Source organism: the organism of the source record quoted next, unplaced genomic scaffold (genome assembly GCF_019419815.1).
Source record: "Pyrus x bretschneideri cultivar Hongxiangsu unplaced genomic scaffold, Pyrus_bretschneideri_v1 Contig21, whole genome shotgun sequence".
In the NCBI taxonomy this organism is placed as follows: domain Eukaryota; kingdom Viridiplantae; phylum Streptophyta; class Magnoliopsida; order Rosales; family Rosaceae; genus Pyrus; species Pyrus x bretschneideri.
Window position 1 is genome coordinate 4,950,240 of NW_025999513.1, and position 20,416 is coordinate 4,970,655.

The following is a 20,416-nucleotide window of genomic DNA, read 5'->3' on the forward strand; positions in this document are numbered from 1 at the left end:
AAACTTCAGGAGTTGATGAATGGGCTTATGTGTCAATATGATTGCTTTACAATGGAAGTACCTGTGGCTGTGTCTATGTCATGGATCCTGCTAAAAATGATCCATTCCCGTACTTTCACCACAAGCCCATATTTCTTACAAAAATTACAGTAAAGAACCCGTCCGTACGTAAAGTACGTATAAAAGTATAAACCTAAAAAATTGTCCTGCATCTCCAACTGCAGCTCGTAGTCGTTGATATTTCCTGTACACGTTGTTCATGATTTGTTGAGCCCTTTTCTATATATTTTAATTTTTATAAGATAACGTGGAATCAATTCCACCACTCAATATTGACAAGGTGAATATTTTGCCTATCTAGAACGCTTTTCGAAAATGAAAGAATACAAACTACAAAGTGCCACATTATACAATATAGATGAAATATCAATTTCTAGCCCCAAACATGAAGTACTATTAGAACCTAGAAAGTGCAACATTATATAATTATATAGTTAAATTCCGTAGCCTAATTAAGCTAATAACTTTGTATGATGGAAGATGTAATTAGTAAAGAGATTGGGATTGGGAAATAGCTACTAGCAAATATTACTACAATATTTTGGAATAATTCAGCAAAAAGCAATGGTTCACTTCAAAAGTATCCCTCTTTTGCAAAGATTTGACGAGTAATTGGATAGGAGGCTCCACTATGTGTCTATGACAACAAATATAATGAAAATTTTAGCTTCGCTATGTACATTATTTCCCAGCTACCGTATTCCTTAGTAGTTCCTCCACTTTAGGACGAGATGATGATAATGCAAAAGATTATATATAATGATAACTAAGTATATGCACTCGTAGATTTTCACATTAGGGTCCGTGTGAAAACAAACATTGTTGGCTCGCGGAGTAGTTTTGTTTCCCAGTTGGTATAGGCTTCACACTTTGACCTTCAAAGAGGCTTAATCATTTGGTTTGTTAATTATCAGATGTGCCACTGTTGGCTTCTGCCAGCATAAAATTGTAATATATTTAGAATATATTATATGCATATTGAGTACTTGCACCACAAGTAGTAAAACTTTTTTTTGAATAAAGAATTGTGCCAATGTTTGGCTCAAGTTTGGTTCTTTTTAATATCTTGCATGTTAATAACTTTAATAGTTTCTTGATGTTGGACCAGAAACTACTGAGATGGGGTTAAATACAAACTAGTTATATTTAAGCATACCACTTCAGCAATTCACAACAGAAAGTAAAGACAGTAAGCGATAATAGCAATAAGTAAGTAATTGAAATTGATATTAATATTGCTAAATATCACAATCAAGCAAAGTACATACATAAATGAATGAAGAACAATCGATTAAGCTCTTATCGGATTGGATATGAGACCATCTGATTGGGGTCAAAATGCTTCCTTGTAAAGGGTTACAACCAAAAAGACTGTTTGTCTTAAGGCTAGTTAATTGATACTATGCAAAAGAGATGGAAACGGAGCAAATTATAATTGGTCTTAGAGTCTAAAGGAAGTTTTCCTAAAGTTCTAAGGTCTTGGTTTTAAGTTGTCTTTTGATAAAGCAAAAGGGATGAAACAAGTGAAAGACATGAGCTTTTAGTTTGAAAGCTTGTAATATGTTTTGTTATATGATTTGAGTGTCATTTCCTTCACTTGTATTTATATACCGTCCATCTCTTCCATCGATGCTTCATGTGTTCTCATTTGAAGTCGACCTAGGATTACTTTCCAAAAAGTGATGCATTAATAGAAAAATAATCCAAAATATTTTAGCGGTGAATGAAGATCAGCATAACCAATACGGTGGTTTTGCCTAAATTCACGATCACCTTCCCTCTAAAACACCAAAGTATTTCGCATTTAATGCTCTCTTTAGTCGAGAAGAAAGATTGAGATTATGATATTTTTGACAAGTTAAAAACAATTTAAGCGTGCACCGTTCATTTAGAGTAAACTAAAGGTCCAAGATTCCTTTGCAAATCGTCTTATTAGGCCAAACCAAGGCCTAATAATATTTTTATTGTAAACAAGTGTAGCAGGAATAAGCATTTATAAATTGGAAAGGCCATATGTGTTTATGTAAGGTTCAAAGCTGTCCAGATGAAACCCATCGGAGAACTGGAAGGGCCATATATGCGTGATGGAACAACACTCCCAAGATATATGTTCATATAGCTGCAATAAAGTCGATAATCCAATTTTAATTTAGATTTAGCCATCAAAGAATATAATATATCCATAATTTTCATTATTTACAAGACATCTGCAATTAAAATGGAACGTCTCCGCCGGTATGATTGCACCACGTAATATTTGTTGCAGAATTTCAGAGTTTACTCAAGAGGGTACGTGACGCAAATTTATGCACCTCAGAATCTTCAGCCATTTCGCAGCTGATTAATGCTTTTGCATGGCACTAACCTATATAGGCTAATTAATTAATTTACTCAGAAGCATCCTAGCCTTATTTATTTTGTGGTGGCAAATGCTAAACATCTGCTTTTTGTTTTTTTATTTATTCATTTTCTTAATTAGTTAATTCAACCCACTATATCAGTATATATCAATCTGGAACAATATTGTATGATGCATTTTCTTTTGGGTTACATTCTACTAAAAGTTTGATCTATCCAAAAAAAAAAAAAAAAAGTTTGATCTATAGGGACAGATATTTAGTAAAGTATTATCCTATGGTTGTGAATTAGACATGTGTCAAAATATTAAAGAGTTAAAGTTTGTTATAGCGTAGCTTAGAGTGTAAGCTACCAATGCAAACTATATAAACCTTGTAACTAATAAGAAAGATAATACATTTTCTAAAATTATCTTCTCTCTCTAAACTCTTGATCTTCTCTTCTTCTTCTTCTCTCTTTTTGCATAACTATCTTCATCAACATTCTTCAAAAGTTTACATTATGTACATGGATGATGCGAGAGAAAAAGATTACCTGTATATAGCGCTAAACTTCAAAAATTATATTTAGACAAACACTCAAAAGTGATATGTAGTTCCATTGTGCTTTTAGCCGCTGGATGTAACAAGAGGAAAGTAAAAAGAAAAATAAAACTGATTTATCCCTTTTAACCATTTGGGACACATATAGATATATGCTCCACTGCTAATTAATGTTGCTAATTAATTAGAGCCACAATGCTCCCGCATCTTTTAGCAATTTCTTTAGCGACCCATTGAGATGAAGTGTCATGACTGTATTGGCTGAGCCTACACATTTGCCACCAATGAAGACAGCAGGCACTGAAGGTTGGCAACCTAGCCTTGTCAAAGCACACTCCATCTCCTTCCCTCTTGACTCCTCATCGAGCTCATAGATTGCTGGACTTACCCCTTGTTCGTAAAACAGTCTCTTGACTGCATGGGACATGCAGCACGAGCTCTTGCTGAATATCACTATGGCATTTTGTGATGCCAATTTTGTTACACGATCCATTAATGGATTTACTGTTGATCTCAAATAGCTAGAAAGAAATTAAAATGTATCCAAGAAGTGGAATGTATATGTGGCTAAATGAAAATTAGTTGGTAGGGATGCTTATGATATCTGATTAGGGTTTAAAGACTTAATGGAACTTTTGTGTGGAAGCCAAGAAACTAGATGGGAATGTGAAGGAAAATTATGGAAATGGAGCAAATGTAGGTAAAGAAGCTTGTGGGTTTGCATGCAACTTACTAGTAGTAGATTGGTTTGGTGATGGAATTGGATATCTTATGGGCATGTATATATAGGCGCCAAATGGGAAGCTAGCAAGGTGGGATTACAAATTATATGCATTCTTTAAAATCGATAGGGAAAAGGGAATGCGAAAGCAGAAGGTTCCTTTAGATATTTGGGTTGATGCCCAAACTGCCCTTGATATGAAAGGCACTTGTTTGGCTTAATAGTTAATACACTAACTTATGTGCCAAGACTCTAAGACACTATAGAGATAAGCCAAACGTGGCTGAAAGTGGAATATGAGAGATTGAAAAAATTATTTTAAAAAGGGTTGTTTTAATTACACCTTACATATTGTTGAATACAACCCAAATACTTTATACACCTCACAATTATTTTTTTAATTGAAATTTGTATTACTTAATACATCCCACATACTTTATCGTAATACCCTCAAGCCCCACACTCTCTTCATACACCCTTCATTTTCTACATATACCTCATACTATCCACATCCTAGATGCAACCTCAATGTCCCATGTAGAGGCATCGCCTTGTGATCGATTCTGTTTAAGTACACAAAAATTGGTAAATTTGGATAACTAACCAAAAATTGGTACCTGTAAATCGGAACCCTCACAAATTTAGATGTCAAAGCAAACAAAGAATTTTATCATCTTCGTATAAATAACATGAATTTTATTACCTCCGAATAACTTGCTGCAATAGAGTTTGTAATGTGTAATTGCATGGAACATTCAATTTGTGATTGGGGGTTTTATTTGAATGGGTAGATCTCACTGTCTTGTCAATGATAAAAGTAAGCAGGATTAGCTTTTCATAACTGAACTAAATCGTAGGCTTCATAACCAGTCAAAAGCTATTTTCGTTGATATCTCTGCACCGATCACCAATTATCGGTTACATAGAATGCCTTAATTTGATTGATGACGTCGATAAAATCACTAAAACAAAGAAAAATTATAAAGTTTTATCTCATGTTAAGTTTTTAAAACATTGATTTCAAGTTTCATTTGTCAAAAATATTTTTTTTCAATCAAAGTATTTGTAATTTTATTGGTTGGTTAGAGGTTTTTTTTTTCCGCTTTGTAGTGGATGGTGAAAGTGACTTTTTCAGAGCTTGAAGAGAAAAATAATCATGAGATATACATGTTGAAAGTGATTGTGATGCATTTAAAAGTTTTATTTAAAAAAAAAAAAAAAAACTTATGATGCCTAAACAGTCATTGCATATTAGGATATATATGTAATTTAATAATAAATTTTAATACGAGGTTATTCAACATTATGTGGAGTGTTAATAAAAAAAATCTTTAAAAAATTAAGTTAAGGGACTGTGGGTTTTTATTTGTGGACGAAAACACCCTTTGTTACAAATTTGAGAGGGACTTAAGCATGATAACCAATGTCAAACTTTAGATATAATTAGGTGTTTGATGAAGACGCGCACGAATAGAAGTTGCATCACACAGACGATGATGCTGTGATGCATGCATCGGGATTTAAGAATTTTAAGTTGGCAAATTTGCAGATGATGTGTGATTGCCTAGTTAGAATATCAATCCGAACTCAAGAGAGAATTTCAAAAAGAGAGTGAGAGAGATGGAACTGGCCTTGCCACTTCTATGTGTTGTGTGTCTTAAGTCATAACGATTTTTTCAAGAATATTAAACACTTTCTAGTTATATTATAACATATGTGGATTTATAGCATCAATGATCGCGCTTGTACAGTTGTACTCAAGATAATCATCAAAAGAACTATCATGGAAACATTTAGTGTTGACTTGTTGTCGTCCAAACCCGAGGGTTAATAATTTTCAAGGATCCTGTGTTGGAAAATATAAAGTTAGGAACTTTTGGGAGATTGTTTTGCTTTCTAAGTTAGTCTTTAGATGTAGTATAAGTTCTAAGTTAGCTCGTCATTGTGGATTTGGTATACTTGTTCTACCAAGATTGTTTTTCTGTTTGTCCTGTTGGAAAATATAAAAGTGAATCATGATCATGTTGGCGGAATTAGGAATTTAATCAAGGGTGGGCTGATAATTTTTCTTTCCAACAAAGGTATAAGTTTGTTTCCTTATTTTCTTTTTAACGAGAAGTTTCAATGCATTAGTCTGGCTTCCAGTTTCGGAGAATTTTGAGTAATTGGGTGGCTAATTTCTTGTTAGTAGGTTGGATAATTCATGCAAAATGGTTAGGAGGTCTAGAAATTAGTCATAATTTTTCAAACTTTGAGCTATAGGCCACCTTAGTCTGATTGTAGTTCCGCCTTTGGTCTAGGATGATGTCCGTCACGAGAATGAAGGTGGTGCTTAGTTTGGAGTCTTTGGACATACATTGGTTGCTTGTGTTTGTCTAGGATGGATGTTGACCCGCTTTATCTTCACTCGGCACCAGTTTGTTATTTTATGTTATTTGGTATTGACATTAGTGTTGCCAATGGAAGTTTGCATTGACATGGGAAGTTCGCATTGGTGTTAGAAGCTTTCATTGACATTGACACTGGCATTGATACTGGCAATAAAAATTTAGATCAGTATTGGCATGGCCATCAAGAACGGCATACTCATCGGCTTTTCTTAGCAAACTCATAATGTTGAATACCACTTTTATCTTGACGGTGAGTGGTGTTGAAAAAAGATTGTTCAACAAAGATTGTTTAATTTATTTAATATTTTCTACTAATTAAGGTTAGACTGCTTTCCTGTTTGTTCCAAATTATGTTTTGGCAAGATGGCGCATTTGTGTCGTGTAGTCGTTCTTGACAATTGTTTTGATTTTTTTTTCCTTTTGTCTATAAAAGAAGATTCAGAGTTTTGCAATCAATATCGATCTCTTCTTTTTGCCTTTTGATTTGTTAACACCTTGAAGGTTGACCCTAGGTTGAACAAGGCCCTTCAGGTAAATACAGGCCCTTTTAATTGAAGAGGGGTAATGCTAGGGGACCAAAATTTTAAACCAAATGATGTGTCATCAATATAAAATAAGCACGTTAATCAACGCTTAAGTAATAATCCAATCATCAACAACCACAACATTTGGTTTAAAAAAATTTGGTCTCCTTAGCATTACTTATTGAAGAGTGATGGGATCCGTTGCCATGAATCACCAAAAATCTCTAACGTTCTCCGAAACTACAAATCTCTAGTAAAAGAACAATGATTTGGAGAAATATTTTTTGTTATATTATTCAACAAATGGTTGTTTATGTGATTTAAATTTAGGATTTTCTTCAACAAAGTAAGGTAACCTGAATGTTGTCAAACCAAATAAGATTATTAATTGAAAGAAATCTGAAGATTCCTATTTACGTATTCCCTTTACCTTTTAAGTTTTGTAAGAGGTACGTATCCTACAAATCATTTGGTTTCAAGCTTTGTATATAAATTGTTACTTTGACTATTACAAAATTCGTAAAGAATTTTTACAAATCATGATTGAAAATTTGGAAGTGACAAGATTTTGGTGGAATTTTTACAGAAATATAAAAGACAAGCCAACTTGTCACAAATCCATCACTTAAGACTCTGATATTTTTTGGCTTGTCACAAATCCATCACTTAAGAATTGATCTTTTAAAGCAAGCACGATCTATCTACTTGAGATGCCGTATATATCCCCCCCATTAATTATTTGAAAAATGTTGGTATCCCTTGACCATCAATATACAGCTTAAATTCCTTTCAGGGCCGGCGCTTAGGGGGTGCAAGTTGTGCTACCGCATAGGGTTCCCATCTTAGAAGGGCTCTTGATTTTTCAATTTTGCATGCATATACGTATATATGGTAGTAAGTGTAAAATATTACAAACTTGAGTCTTAGGCAAGTAGAATTATTGCTTCTTTACATCATCCTAGGGAAATGGTTTGAAACTCATCTCATCATTTTTTCAGTTTATATTTTTATTAAATGCATAAGCTTCCACAAAATAATGTAAAAATTTCACACAATAACATGAAAATTCGAACCTTGACCCTCTAAATAGTTAAGGAAAAACAATACGACACATTTCACTTGTTAATTTGTTAAATTTGTTTGTACTATTAGAATTTATAGAAGCTCAATTGAAAACTAAAATTATTATTTTGAACAAAAAAATAAAAAAAATTAAATTCTCAGTACTTTTGAGGGCCTCCAATTCACTTTCACACAGGGCCTCTGAAATCTCAGGGCCGGCTCTGATTCCTTTGTCAAGATCATAGAGATAAATCAAACACATGCTTAATTTGTCAACGTGTTTAACGCGTAGAACAAAAGAAAATATCGATGTCAAAATTAGCACCTTTCCTAGTCAGAACTAAGAAGATGCCAGCAGCACCAACAACAGAGCACGAATCGCAGCCAAGCAAGCTACTGAAGTAGTGATCATATAATATATTGTTCGATAATAGAAATGACATATTTATGCACAATATAAGTTGGGGAGAGATTTTGATTCTTTTCTTCTTTCTGCTTTAAGATTTTGGACGGAGAAGTGTCATTCTGTCTGTTTCGAATCCACAAAAGCATGCATTAATATATATATATATATGTAATGTTTATTTATTTTTCAAAAATTAATATATCTGTATATATGTTACATCCCACATTGTTTAGGGAAGTGAATCTTTTAAACCTTATATGTACATGCCCAACTCCATATAACACGAGGCCTTTTGGGAGCTCACTGGTTTCGAGTTCCATAGGAACTCCGAAGTTAAGCGAGAAAGGGACTAGAACATTCCCAGGATGGGTGATCCACTGGGAAGTTCTTCTCGCACGAGTTTTCATAAACAAAACCGTAAGGGCGTGGTCAGGGCTCAAAGCAGACAATATCGTGCTATGGTGGAGTCAAGCTCGAGATCTGGTGGTGGCCCGGGCCAGGATGTGACAATTTGGTATCAGAGCCATTCTGCCGTGTGGTGTGAGTGTGCCGACAAGGACATCACTGGCTTTGGGTTCCATATTGTTACATCCCACATCGCCTAGGGGAGTGGATCATATAAGCCTTATATGTACATGCCCACCTCTATATAGCACGATGCTTTTTGAGAGCTTATTGGCTTCGAGTTCCATAGAAACTCCGAAGTTAGGCGAGAAAGGGGCCAGAACATTCCCATGATGCGTGACCTACTGGGAAGTTCTTCTCACATAAGTTCTCAGAAACAAAACCTTGAGGGCGTGGTCGGGGCTCAAAGCGGACAATATTGTTCTATGATGGAGTCGAGGCCGGATGTGGTGGGGGCCCGGGTCAGGATGTGACTATTTGGTATCAGAGCCACTCTACTGTGTGGGGCGAGTATGCCGACAAGGATGTCGAGCCCCTAAGGGGGTGGATTGTTACATCCCACATCGTCCAAGAAAGTGGATCCTGTAAGCCTTATATGTACATGCCTCCATATAGCATGAGGCCTTTTGGGAGCTCACTGACTTACGGTTTTGTTTTTGGAAACTCACACGAGAACTTCCTAGTGGATCACCCATCCTGAGAATGCTCTCGCCTGAACTTGCTCAACTTCGGAGTTCCGATGGACCTGAAACCAGTGAGTTCCCAAAAAGCCTCGTGCTAGGTAAAGAAGGAAATATACATATAAGGCCTACATGATCCACTTCCCTGGGCGATGTGGGATGTACCAATCCACCCCCTTAAGGGCCCGACGTCGTTATTGACACACTTCCGTCCAGGAATTGACTCTGATACCAAATTGTCACATCGCGGTCCGGGCCCCCACCACAACCGGGCTCGACTCCACCGTAGCACGATACTGTTCGTTTTGGGCCCCTATCACACCCTCACGGTTTTGTTTATAAGAACTCACACGAGAACTTTCCAGTGAGTTACCTATCCTAGGATTGCTCTCACTTGAACTCGCTTAACTTCAGAGTTTCGATGGAACCCGAAACCAGTGAGTTCCCAAAAGGCCTTGTGTTAGGTAGAAATGAGAATATACATATAAGGCTTACAAGATTCACTCCCCTAAACGATGTGAGATGTAACAATATATCTGCGTGTGAGATAAAAGCAACACGAAGCATACAAAGAATCCTTTCTTTCCTTTCTGAGAAGGAATAAAACAATCAAGAGAATCTGTACAGGGTCTGTACCTGACCTCACACAAGAGCCTCTCACGTACCTGACCTCACCAACCCAAAACCCTAATTTGCGTGATGCCACGATCCGTCGTCGCGTTACTTTTTTATCTTTAATAGCTTTTGGCTTAAAAAGTTGGCATTCTTTTTCCAACTTACGCTACCTACACACGTGTAATTATAAGGACCTTATCCCCCACACACACTCTCGCATATTAGCTAGTATGAACGAAAGAGAATAGTCATGGAAGGTACATATATTATGTGTTAGAGTTTGTTTTGATGTGCTTTTAAAATGACGGAAATTATTTTTGATGAAAATATTTTTGGAAACAATCATTAATAAAAATGCTAATAAATCCTAGAAAAGCAATTAAAATGCTTCATGGAAAAAACACATAACTGATGTTTTTTTTTGTTGTAGAAAGCACTTAAAGTGCTTTTGAAACCCAAAAATATTTTCTCTAAAAGCGCTTTCTGTTATTTTAAAAGTACATCCATCCGAACCTTTAATGTAAAGAGTGAAGGTTCATGATGCATGAATAATATTGATAGTCGAAATGAACGCTTCGAATCATAAGATTATTTTGTTAAACAAGGCTACATGAGTGATTAATGCTGTATTAAGTTAGTGTTTGAGAGTCCTGCACATATAAAACTTATTCTAAGTTGCATTTAATAACAGGTCTAATAAAATATGCAGCCTAAAATATATTTATATATACCAATATATAAGCTTTTCAATGTTTTAAACTGCACATGTTGTTAATATGGGTCAATATGGGGTTAATATATAAGTCTTTGATATACCGTTGAATACTATAAATTTACAGTTGTCAATATTTTATCCGCGGTGCAGTTAACATTAGAATCACTGCTATATAGTATGTATGTATGTATGTATGTATGTATGTATGTTATATGGAAGTCATGCATAAATACGAGATGATAAATAGCCATGCATGCATTAATGCATATATATGCATGCTGCAATAAGCATGAGATGTACGGTCATGGAACCTCCAAGATGACCCTTGGCTCCCAATTGCCATAATGCTGGGCCATTTAGGTAAGGCCATTGTTCCTTAATAAAGTACTTTGTCACAGGCTTTCTATAGGTCGTGACACACACATGCATGAGAATATGAGATGAGACCTGAAATCACAGGTATGATCATTTCCTCCATATACATGGCATAAACAATCATAGTACCGATATATATACATATGAATTGAGGGGTATAAATTACGTATCACTGAGACACGTTAGCATCAATTCGCATGACCAGGATTTGAAGTGGTGATGGAAAATCGATCAAAAGAAAGTGAAGGAGCTTTCCATTTGATGGGATTCATTCTTCTAGAGATGACTGATGGACAATATATCAACATCTCGATCGACCTTTCAAAAACATGGTTTATGCATGCGCGGTCCAGACTAGATATTAGTAATTTCGAGGAAAATAGACAAGAAAATTAAATACATGTATTTTTCCAGTTATAGAATAACAAAAAGCAACAAACTACATCACTTTGACATGGAAAGATACATAGGGGATAACATTTGGGACCACGGCAGCACCTCATGGCATTTCGATTTGTCATCTCACTCCATGTACGGCGGTTTTTGGATTTAGGACGTGCCCCGCTGTGCATCATCGTCCGTCGAAAGTGAGAGGAGACTGATTTGTTAATTAAAATTTTCACTAGGTCCCAAATTTATTTTGACCTTTTGGAATGCAATGAAACCAATTTGTATTAGCTAGGCTTCTTGTGGAGAACCTAATTATGCATCAGTACTTGATCAATTTTTGAGTTGTAAGTAGTTTTTGACAGGTGTGAACATTGCATATGTATAATTCTTGGGGACATGTATTTTCTCATTTCACTTGGCTTTCTGTATCCTTTTCATGAATTGGATGCGAATCCAAGTACGAAAAAGGAGGTCCCAAATGGATAAAACCAACTAGTTTCTCCAACTCAGCAGATGCTCAAGGATAGATACGGCAGATCAAATACAATAGACCCTTTCTTGTAGTGAGCCGTTGATCATCAACTCGCTGAGTACGTACCATAGCCCTTCCTATGTGCAGAAAATGTAGAACAAACGGAAATGAGTGTGTCCTCATATTAACATGTCACTTGGTGTTACCGTCATATAAAAGAAACCCTAAACAAACATGTAAATAAGCAATCTAGCTAGCACAAGAGAAATAAATTATTAAACAAAAAAGAAAAAAAAGGGGAATACGGCAAGGTACCTGTTTAGGCAATAGCATATCATGGAACAAGATAAGAACGTGAAGCCGTACAAAGGACACGTCTCTATAATTTCCGTATGCAAAAAGATTCGGTTAATTTTTGTGCATGCAACTTTCATGATCTAATTAAGCTACAGTGTGCAGCATTTGGATGGGATGGCTTAAATATCTGTTGGAACATTCTTGTTTTTCCTTCACCATCGAATTATTAAAGCCAACAATGCCAATCCACTAGTCTCCCATGTCCCTATATAAACCCCTCCATCCTTCCCCCAAATACTCACAACATCAAACCTCAATCCTCTAAACTATTCGCATTGCTCTCCTTACCCTTTTCCCAACTTCCCAATCTTTTTGACACACCTTTCACTTCAATTCTCATTTGCTCTCGTAAACCCTAACTTCTTACATTTTTGAAGAGTACTGCTAGCAACATTTCAATAAGCGATGGATGCGGTGACAAACATGGCATCAGAGAGACCAGTGGTGATCTTCAGCAAGAGCTCGTGCTGCATGTCGCACACGATCAAAACCCTGCTTTGTGACTTTGGGGTGAACCCCGCAGTGTATGAGCTTGATCAGATGCAAAGAGGGAGAGAGATAGAGCAAGCTCTCTCTAGGCTTGGATGCAACCCTACTGTGCCTGCTGTGTTCATTGGTGGTGAACTTGTTGGTGGAGCCAATGAGGTCATGAGTCTTCATCTTAGGCGCTCCTTAATCCCCATGCTTAAGCGTGTCGGGGCATTATGGGTTTGATTAGTTCAAACTATGGCTAATTAACTTGCATAACAGGAGCTATTAAGATTCCTAGTTATGCATGCTTGAGATATTAACTAAACAAGTATCCGAGTCGGAATAAATATAGAGCATATATATATAATATCATATAATAAAGTTGTTAACTTATTATGTACTCTAGCTTTTTTGTAAGATGCTATGTTTCTGGTTCTGGTTAATTATTATGGTAATAAAATCTTACTTTTACTAATCACGGTGCCTACTTATACAATGTAATTTCAATGTTCATGTAAGATCGAGCTTAAGTTGTGATTTAAGTTAAGTAGGATTAAGGCCAATCAAAATCAACGGTTAACACTAGCAGAATTTGTTATAATAATGCAAGCATATGGATATTTAGCCTCGTTATAATCCCCTCTGCAAATGCAATAATCTAGAACCAGATCACAACAACAATAATTCCCTTTCATTGTAACAACAACAACAATAATTATAAATGGATAAAAAGAATATTTAGACTAATTAATATCATTCATCAAACTTCCTATGAACACACATTCACGTGAAATATCTATCTCTGCAAGGTAGTTTTACATGTGTGAGAGGTGATTAGTAATGGGTCGTTTGATAATAATTAGTTTTTGGTTTTTGGTTTTCACTTTTAGGAAAACTGAAATCTTGTTTCTTAGCTATTTTTAGTTTTTAGTTAAAAATAAATAAGAACTAAAAACCAAAAACTAAAAGCTCAAGACCAATTTTGAAAACTCAAGAAAATAGTTTTCAATTTTCATTTTTCTAAAAATTGAAAACTGAAAGCGAAACGATTATAAATGCCCCTATAAATTGGATATATATACGTGAAGCATGAAATGTTTCATATGTGAAGATAAGTTTGTAGGGAGGTGATAGAGATTTTTACCACCTGCAAAAGTAGTGATAAAAATATTTAAAAATACTTGCAAGAGTACAAGGTTGTCGTAATATAGCGGCTCAAGTAATGTCATTTTCCATAGGGATTGAATGAATAATTTATGTAAATACCAAATCTTAATTAATTATTTAAAAAACAAAGATTGGAAAAAGTTGATTTTATAACCTAGAATATTAAAAACGAATTTTAAATTAAAAAAAAATAACTTGACAAAGTAAAGAAAACAAAAGAAAATAGTTTTGAAAACTAAATTGTAAAAGCCTAGGGTTTCGCCGTCCCCTTAACAAGTCTATGTAGGTTTATCAATTACTTAAGAATTACCCATGCAACTTTGAAGATTAGGTTTTCCTAATGCATATTCTACTTGTGGTATTTAAGCTACAATGTATATTCAACATGCAATCTGTCAGTGGTATTCAGATCAAATATAAATATGTATGACTCATTACGCTTTGTGAAAACCCTTTGAAAAACCATGCAACCCTTAAGATGTGGTATTCGGTGAAATTACAACTATCAATCACAAGAAGCAATACTCAATCCTCCGGTGATGTTCCGATCGATTTTCATCCGATTACTTATCTAAAAATCCTAATGGTAGCTAAGCATTAAGATATAGAGACAGTTTAAAGCACAGTAATTAATAATTCAAAGCATGCATGCATAATATCATAAGCAATTAAATAAAAACTACATATCCATACTAAGGCTCAAGGCATCGCCCTAGCAAACGAAAATTAGCTACTAGCAACCATAAAACAAAAGGAATTTATTGAAATAGAAAAAAAGATAGAAAACACATTCAAAATACAAAGCATCAAAGCCTAGCTAAATTTTCCACGTACGTTCCCCCCAATGTTGCCTAGAGAACCCTAATGGCTAACAAGCCTTATTTATACTACTAGAAAATAAAACCCTATCTTGAAAAGGTCTTAGAATAAAACTAGGAAACATAATTAAATGATAAAACAGAAAATAAAAGGTTTTATATTTGAACTAGAATTCAAAGTTCTCAGAAAATCACACTTTTGACCAACCAAATCAACTCCGATTTGATCCCAAAATGTCTCTTTTTAAAGCTGAAGACGTCCCCTACAAATCCTCAAAAGGAATCTTCCTCAAAATACGCCATCTTGACCTCCAAAATACCTAAAACGTCAAAAACATCAATTTGTGAAAGTTATGCGCTAGGCCTTAATTTCATCGTCGAGGTCAAATGGCTTGGTAAAAAATCTGGAATTTTGACACAATTACCTTGAAAGGCACACGAACATCCTCCAATTAGAATCACTCTAAAATTCATCTGTTTGAATAATTTTTGCTCCAGAGGAAGTCGAATGTCTTACATTGAAAATATATAACAAAGTATCAAAATTCTACCAAAATAACTAATAAATTAATACTAAAATTAGGGTAAAATATATGATATAATATGGACTCATCAGGAGGCAATTATAGCTGATTTCTCGCTTCATTTGAATTGGGAATTGAGTTCTCTTCCTACTTTTCTAGGGGATATAGTGGTTTTTTTTTTTTTTTTGAACTGGGAAGATCATTGGATAGGTTGGGTTCCTCTAACCCTCAGCCCTCATGCTCTATTTCTTATTATTATTTTAACACGACGACATATTTTATACACTAGAGATGAAGTTTGTACTCTAACACACACAATTAATGCATTACTCATAATATCACTAGTGGTATTTCAAACTTACCGTTATAAGTAGAGTATAATATTATTAGATGGTAGCGCTAAGTGATGGTTATGTTATCTAAAGAAAAAAACAATCCGTGAAATGGGGCTAACAGAAGCTAATGAATAATTGTCACTGTCTTAGGTATTTATTAGATACGGCAAAGAAAATATGTGTTTGGTTTTGGAGCAATTCCAAAGTTTGATACACTTGATCTCCACAAGCAAACCAAGGCATTTCACTCTTTTGTTTGGGGTAGACCAGTGGAGTGTGTATTGGATGTTTAGGTGCCCACGTTTTGTCGGTCTGGTTTTAAGCAGAATTGGTGGCGGTTAGCTCGTCCTTTATATATATATATATATATATATATATATATATATATATATATATTGTATTGAAGTTTAGGTCCCCACATTTTGTCGGTCTGGTTTTAAGCAGAATTGGTGGCGGATAGCTCGTCTTATATATATATATAGGAGTGCGTTTGGGACAAAATTTTGGAGGATAATTTAGCTTTTAATTCATTATTGGAGTTGGTATATATATAGCATTAAGACCAATTCTAATGGTGGGCTAAAAGCCAAATTACCCTCCAAAATTTCCTTCCAAACCCACTCCAACCCAAGAAGAAAACTTGGGCTAAATGCTAAACCAAAGACAAATTGCCCCCGCAATTTAGCCCTGAAATCGAAGTAGACTCCATCTAATATTCATCGGAATTTAAATTTTTTTAGATTGAAATGTTCATAAAATTAATTTACGATAGTCTACATATTTATTTATTTTTTTTAAATTTGATTTAACAAAAATAAAATAAAATAAAAACCTAAGTTCATTCTTTAATAATCCCTGCTAAAATTTTAGGCTATAACGGTTGGAACAGAAAAACTGTTTCTGGACTAAAAGCTCAATTTTCCGGGCTAAAATATTTGACTTTTAGCCCAACCATTGGAGATGGTCTAAGGGACAAACATTTTGACAAATATTTTTACACTTTTTTAAACCCGTAGATAACATAACATCCAAGAGTCCTTATTGATTCATTAAATGATATAGATGTTTATATGGATACTGAAGATAAAAGTAACTGAAATAGCTTAAAATCTAGAAAGAAATTAAAAATAAAATTAAAAGGCCGGAAGAACCCTATAAGCGTCCAAACAAGAAAAGAGTAGAACTCCATCGATCCGTAACCAACATCTCCCTCTTTCTGCAACTTCTGGTAGCTCAACGCCGTCACCGTTGTTGTCCTCCTCTCTGCCAGCGGGGAGAGGGCTTTGGTATTGCTAATATGGGGTTTTGGTGCTTCAATTTATCTGGGTTCTTGTTGCCTGTCTATCTGCCTAGGGCTTTCAAGAAATATTACTCCGCCCATAAAGTGACAGATTATTGATATCCATTGTGCTGATGTCTACTGCTTCTTTTTTTAATTTTCGTTTATTAATGTCAAAGAAAAATAAATGAATAAAAGATCTTCATAGGACTTCATCACCATGCTTCAAGATGGGGTCACTGATTTGTGATTGGGGTCACTAATTTCTGCTTCTAATTTCTTATTTTTTTCCTTTTCGATTATTGATATTTAATTGTAGACCTCATTCACAAAGATGGAGATGGAGGTTACGAATCAATGGAGTTTTACTCATTTCTTGTTTGCAGGTTTATAGAGTTTCTTTCGTTTAATTTTATTTTAATTTCCTTTTAGATTTTATATTTTTTTTTTCTTCTGTTTTATTTAGAATCCACATAAGCATCCACGTCATTTAATGAATAAATAAGAGAGGTGTGTGAGAGGTAATGTGACATCCCACATCGTCTAGGGAAGTGATCCTTAAATGCATATTCCCATCCCTACCTAGCACGAGGCCTTTTGGGAGCTCACTGGCTTCGAGTTCCGTAGGAACTTTGAAGTTAAGTGAGTAGCGCGCGAGAGCACTCCCAGGATGGGTGACCCTCTGGGAAGTTGCTCGTGAGTTTCCAAAAACAAAACCGTGAGGGAATGGTAAGCCCAAAGCGGACAATATCGTGCTACGGTGGTGGAGCGGGCCCAGGAAGTGGTCCCACCCGGGCCGGGATGTGACATTTGGTATCAGAGCCTATCCCTGGCCGGAAATGTGTCGACGAGGACGTCGGGCCCCTAAGGGGGTGGATTGTGACATCCCACATCGTCCAGGGAAGTGATCCTTAAATGTATATTCCCATCCCTACCTAGCACGAGGCCTTTTGGGAGCTCACTGGCTTCGAGTTCCATAGGAACTTCGAAGTTAAGCGAGAAAGGGGCTAGAGCAATCCCATGATGGGTGACCCACTGGGAAATTGCTCGTGAGTTCCCAAAAACAAAACCGTGAGGGAATGGTAAGCCCAAAGCGAACAATATCGTGCTATGGTGGTGGAGCGGGCCCGGGAAGTGGTCCCACCGGGGCCGGGATGTGACTGGTAAAATTGATGTGTGTAGAGCACTATTCTATATAAATGTATGTGTAATTTAATAGAATAATTTTATATGCATTATCCAAAAAAGAGAAATTTTCGAGTATGTCGAGAACACGATCTAAAACACCCAATGTTAGAATATAAATGGCTGGATTTTTTTTTCCAAGTATTTAACTACTTATATTATGACACTTTGTGTATCGAGCTGTGTTCCTGACGCACTAAAAAATCTCTTTCCATAAAGTTTGCATACAATTTCCCTAATTTCAATGTTTTGACCCATAATTAGGTTGTATATAAAAGATCTCAACTCTGTATTACAAGAGTGAGAAGTTAAATGATGTGTTTTCTTTATATAGTGCCTTGCCATGGTAGTATGAACTAAAGCATGCCTAATATGGCAATAGTAGATAGGATTGCAATGATTATAGATAGTTTAGTGTCTTTTTTAGTGTTTGAAACCATAAAACTACAGGTCATAAGCTAGTAAGTCACTACGACAGAAATATAGCTCTCGCTTCATCTCTCTGTAAACACAAATTGAGGTAAAACCTTAGCCCCCGACCCTAGCCTTTGGCTTGGGTGCCGGTGGCAACCTCCTTCCTTCTCTTTTCTCCTTCTTCTCTCCTTTTCTCCTTCTCTCCTTCCTTTTTGCTTGTATTTCAGTTTTGTTTCAAATTTTTGAGCTTGGTCTCCTCCTTTCCTTGAGCTTGTCTCAGTTTCGGGCTTCATGCACTTTCTTTGGCGATCATCACTCTTTCTCCATCCTCCCTCTTTTCCGGGAGTCCTTTGCAAACCCAGAACTTCATCTCCCCCACGTTTCCTTTCTACCTCACCTCTTCATAATCTACCCGCACCCCATCCTGGGCGCTGCGCCAAATCGAAAATGGATGCCATATCCCTCTCCCTTGCTCACTTCTCTTCCCCCTAACTAGCATGGTGGAATCCCCTCGAGGCCAAGTGTTCTGCGGTTTTGGCCAAAGTAAGGGTATTTTACATACCCCTCAGCCTCACCTTCCATCCATGCTACTATGTTTGTATATATTTGAAGGGATTTGTCATGGTGTTTCGGATCTAGTGACTATTTCTTGGTTTGGCGTCTTTAGTTGCAGGTTTGTAGGTTTTCTGTTATGATGTCTTGGTCGAATTGACCGCTCGATTGCTTTCTCTAGTATTGCTGCTTTGGTGGCTACTGGCAAGACATTCGTGATACCAACGGCATCAGCGGCCTGTGTTTGGAAATTAGGGATTAAGGTTTTAATTTTCGTTAGTTTGCTTATTAGGCTGCGCCCCCCCCTCCCCCCAACCAGTTTGCTTTGGGTTATTTTTGCTTTTCGTTTGGATTTAGCCTATAACCTTTTCTACTTAATGAACGTTTCTTTTTGACCAAAAAAAAAAAAAAAACAAATTTCACACAAACTAAATTTTATAGTTTTTTTTAAGTCTCACCAAAAAGTGATTGAACATTCTCTAATTAAAAAGAAATAAGAAATAAAATTTCTCTCTCCAAATCGACGTTCCTCTTTTTCTCCCTCTCTCCTTCCCATTTTAAAACAAAAATAAAATTTTTTTAACACACAAAGTGTGGGACATATGCTAGTATTTAATATACAGACTTAAAACTGATACAATCATAGAGTAGGCAAAGCAACTCATTAGGTTGTTAATGGGTACCATTAAGACCCGTATAATTTAATATCACCAAGATATAGAGACGAGATTAGTAGTGGTTATGATAGTGCAAGGTAAAATCAAATTAAATGGTTTTTAATTATGATACTCGTTAACAACCCAATGAGATGATTTGCCACTTTTACTTGTGCATACTTGAACTTAACTAATTTGATCACAGTAGTTTATTCACTCAGAACAACACTTGGCTACTCAAAAGATGAGTCGGAGTTTTTACTCAAAACCGTTATTTGCCGATTTATAGAACTTCGTGTTTATGATCAAAGCCGTTCATATTGTAAGTCACTCTATTAAGATCGCCTTTGCAAAAAATCAATTGAAACTAAGGTCATTTAGTTATCAAATAATATAAAAACATATAAACGAGATTGGTAAAAGTATTATGGATCGTCTATATACTTGCTACAATAGATTGACCACACGACTTAGTGTTAATTCATTTCTTGCCGAGATAATTTTTATAATGTAATTCATAACATAAATAGTTCTGGTCATAAGAAAAGATTTTTGTGATTCGATCACCAAGAGTTCTAAGTAAAAATTCCTACTCATCTTTGAGTATTAAACATGATTCATTCTCTTATTTATCATCACCAAAACTAATTAACAAAATAATAAAAAAAAGAAAAAAAGATTAATTACTAAATCGCATTATTAACATGAGCCAACCTTTTTATAATCGAGAATATCTTCGAAAAAGAAAAAAAAAATTACTCGAGAATATCAAAACCATACAACTCTCTACGAATCGAAACGTGGACGTAAACAGAGATTTGATCTTTTGAGCTGAAATTTGCAAGTCCCAAGACAACCCCAGGGACCCACTGCCGCATACAATAAATGTCTCTCTCGAATATTTAACCGCGCTCTCTCAACTCTCTCTCCTCCACCCAACGGT

The 20,416-nt window shown here is 35.6% G+C and overlaps 2 protein-coding genes across 2 annotated transcripts; one reads left to right on the plus strand and one right to left on the minus strand.

Annotated features, from left to right (window-relative positions):
• Positions 1–2,760: 2,760 nt before the first annotated feature.
• Positions 2,761–3,765, minus strand: LOC103932032 (monothiol glutaredoxin-S10-like). The gene has a single exon (XM_009341571.3). It carries the CDS (start codon positions 3,451–3,453, stop codon positions 3,145–3,147), a length of 309 nt encoding a protein of 102 aa, XP_009339846.2. The 5' UTR covers positions 3,454–3,765; the 3' UTR covers positions 2,761–3,144.
• Positions 3,766–12,297: 8,532 nt separating this feature from the next.
• On the plus strand, positions 12,298–13,018 carry LOC103932029 (monothiol glutaredoxin-S2-like). Its single transcript, XM_009341567.3, has one exon. It carries the CDS (start codon positions 12,478–12,480, stop codon positions 12,784–12,786), a length of 309 nt encoding a protein of 102 aa, XP_009339842.1. The 5' UTR covers positions 12,298–12,477; the 3' UTR covers positions 12,787–13,018.
• Positions 13,019–20,416: the final 7,398 nt, after the last annotated feature.

Coding starts and splice junctions, on each gene's coding strand:
- LOC103932032 (XM_009341571.3), bottom strand. CDS start 3,453: ATGGATCGTGTAACAAAATTGGCATCACAAAATGCCATAGTGATATTC.
- LOC103932029 (XM_009341567.3), top strand. CDS start 12,478: ATGGATGCGGTGACAAACATGGCATCAGAGAGACCAGTGGTGATCTTC.